Source organism: Malurus melanocephalus, unplaced genomic scaffold (assembly GCF_030028575.1).
Source record: "Malurus melanocephalus ecotype Western Australia unplaced genomic scaffold, MMel_1.1 scaffold_355, whole genome shotgun sequence".
Lineage (NCBI taxonomy): Eukaryota > Metazoa > Chordata > Aves > Passeriformes > Maluridae > Malurus > Malurus melanocephalus.
Genome location: NW_026623587.1, coordinates 337,624 through 339,375, shown reverse-complemented (window position 1 = coordinate 339,375; position 1,752 = coordinate 337,624). Strand labels below are relative to the sequence as shown.

The 1,752-nt window shown below is 42.5% G+C and overlaps 1 protein-coding gene across 1 annotated transcript in view; it reads right to left on the bottom strand.

Annotated features, from left to right (window-relative positions):
• The window catches only part of CIMIP2A (ciliary microtubule inner protein 2A), a 14,939-nt gene that overhangs the window by 5,100 nt on the left and 8,087 nt on the right, over positions 1-1,752 (bottom strand). The window contains exons 4-5 of the mRNA XM_057378348.1: positions 1,278-1,380; positions 548-642 (exon numbers count right to left, since the gene is read on the bottom strand). Of these exons, the coding sequence (XP_057234331.1) occupies positions 548-642; positions 1,278-1,380 (198 nt within the window). The remainder of the gene's footprint in view (positions 1-547; positions 643-1,277; positions 1,381-1,752) is intronic.

The window sequence follows — 1,752 nt, the reverse complement described above, 5'->3', positions numbered from 1 at the left end:
GTTCGCTGCTGCGGGAGGGATCTCGTTTTCCCGTGCCCGAGGATTATGTGTCATTGTATGGGAGCTCTTACAGCAAGGGGATGACGGTTCTTCAGGAGGGATGTTTCTGCATCCTTCCCAAAAGGAGGAAGAAGACCGAGATCCCTTTAAGACAAATTGTGTTGGTAAAGGAAAGAGCTTTACAGCCAATGAAAGGGAGACATATCACAGGAAGCCATCCTGCACTGCCAACCARGCAGAGGAGATATATTCCATAAGGGAAGTGCAGATTGTTGCATCCTGTAYTTCTGCACTCAGAGCATTTTTATCAKCCACTCTTGACCCAGRCCTCAATAGATTTGCWTAATCTTTTTATGAACTCATTTATYCTCCCTTAATGTCCCAAGGAAACAAGTGACAGAAATTCACTGCTCATTTTTTTCAACGTTACCTAACAGCGTTTGATTTTGCTTGTAACTTGTAACCCAGTTTTAATCCTCCTACTGAAAATTCAGGTGGATCAGCACCAGCATTAAGCACATTCTTATTTCAAKAATCTAAAATCTACCTGCTGTCGGTCAAATTCCTGCATGGCTTTCCTCACAGATGCGAGGTAGGTCATGCCCACGTTGTCTATGGCACAGGGGATGCATCCAGTGTAGCCTGTGGATGGWGGCAAGAGAGARCATTTTCTGCTTGAGAACATACATKGATCATTTAAAGATCAACCACTCTGACAGTRGAGGAGCCTGGAATGAATATAAATCCTGAAAGTGTAGGAAGGAACAATGAATCCACTGAAATTGTAAAATTAACTCTTACACGTGAGCGGTTTTCTCTGGAAGTGTTTTTTTTTTTTTTCTTATGATTTCCAAGGAATACACAAGGAACTGATTTTTGTTGGTCACCATATGGTATGGAAGAACCACTTCATCTTCTTACAGTCTGGTTTTTTTTTTACATCTACAGGTCTTTCATGGGAGAGAATAGGTCTTTCAATTGAGAGAGAACTGAAATTTCATACACATTCAGGGGCTAACAACCACCTGTCCAACCTTTTTTCCTCATCTGCTCTGCCCTCATCTGCTSCAACAAATTTCCACAACAGAAACTTTATAAAGTCTAAAACTACATAAAAAGTAGCRAGGTAGAACCTAAAAGCAACCCAAGCTCCTTCTTTCCAAAGGAATGCTTTGGAGAGAGAAATTTGTCTTCTGCATCCTAAAGCATGGACATTCTCTCATTTTAACTGAAATATTGTTATTTCAGTTTTTTAACTGAAAATACCTGTGTTTTACCTAAAATGACTTTCTGTTGGATGGTATTTGGGATAGGCAGCAGCGGCAGTCTGTATTCTGATATAGCCCCTCCTGGCAGTGTCACTCCTCCGTTTTGTACTGACTAAAAATAAAAGGAGAAATAAAATAAAACTCCAGGAAAACCTGTTTTTCCCTTGKTTCCAGTGTTTAAATCACTGCCGGGACCTGGGGATGGCAACTGCCATTTCCAGTTCTTCCCAGCTTTACTCCAAGAGCTGCCCCAACGATTTCTGAGAAAGTCAAATTACGAGATGAGCCAGTAGCAGACCTTAAAGGGGTTTGCAAAATCCCCGTGGAGAACAAGGGGAGCTTTGGGCGCTCCTGTGCAAATCTGTTTCTGAGGGCAAGGAGCAGGAATGCCCCTTCTTGGGATTTACATCCAAGCCAGCTTTTGACTCCATGCGTCAAACCTCTAATCTCTGCCTTCAGAGGATTTGCAGAGCCACGGCTGCAG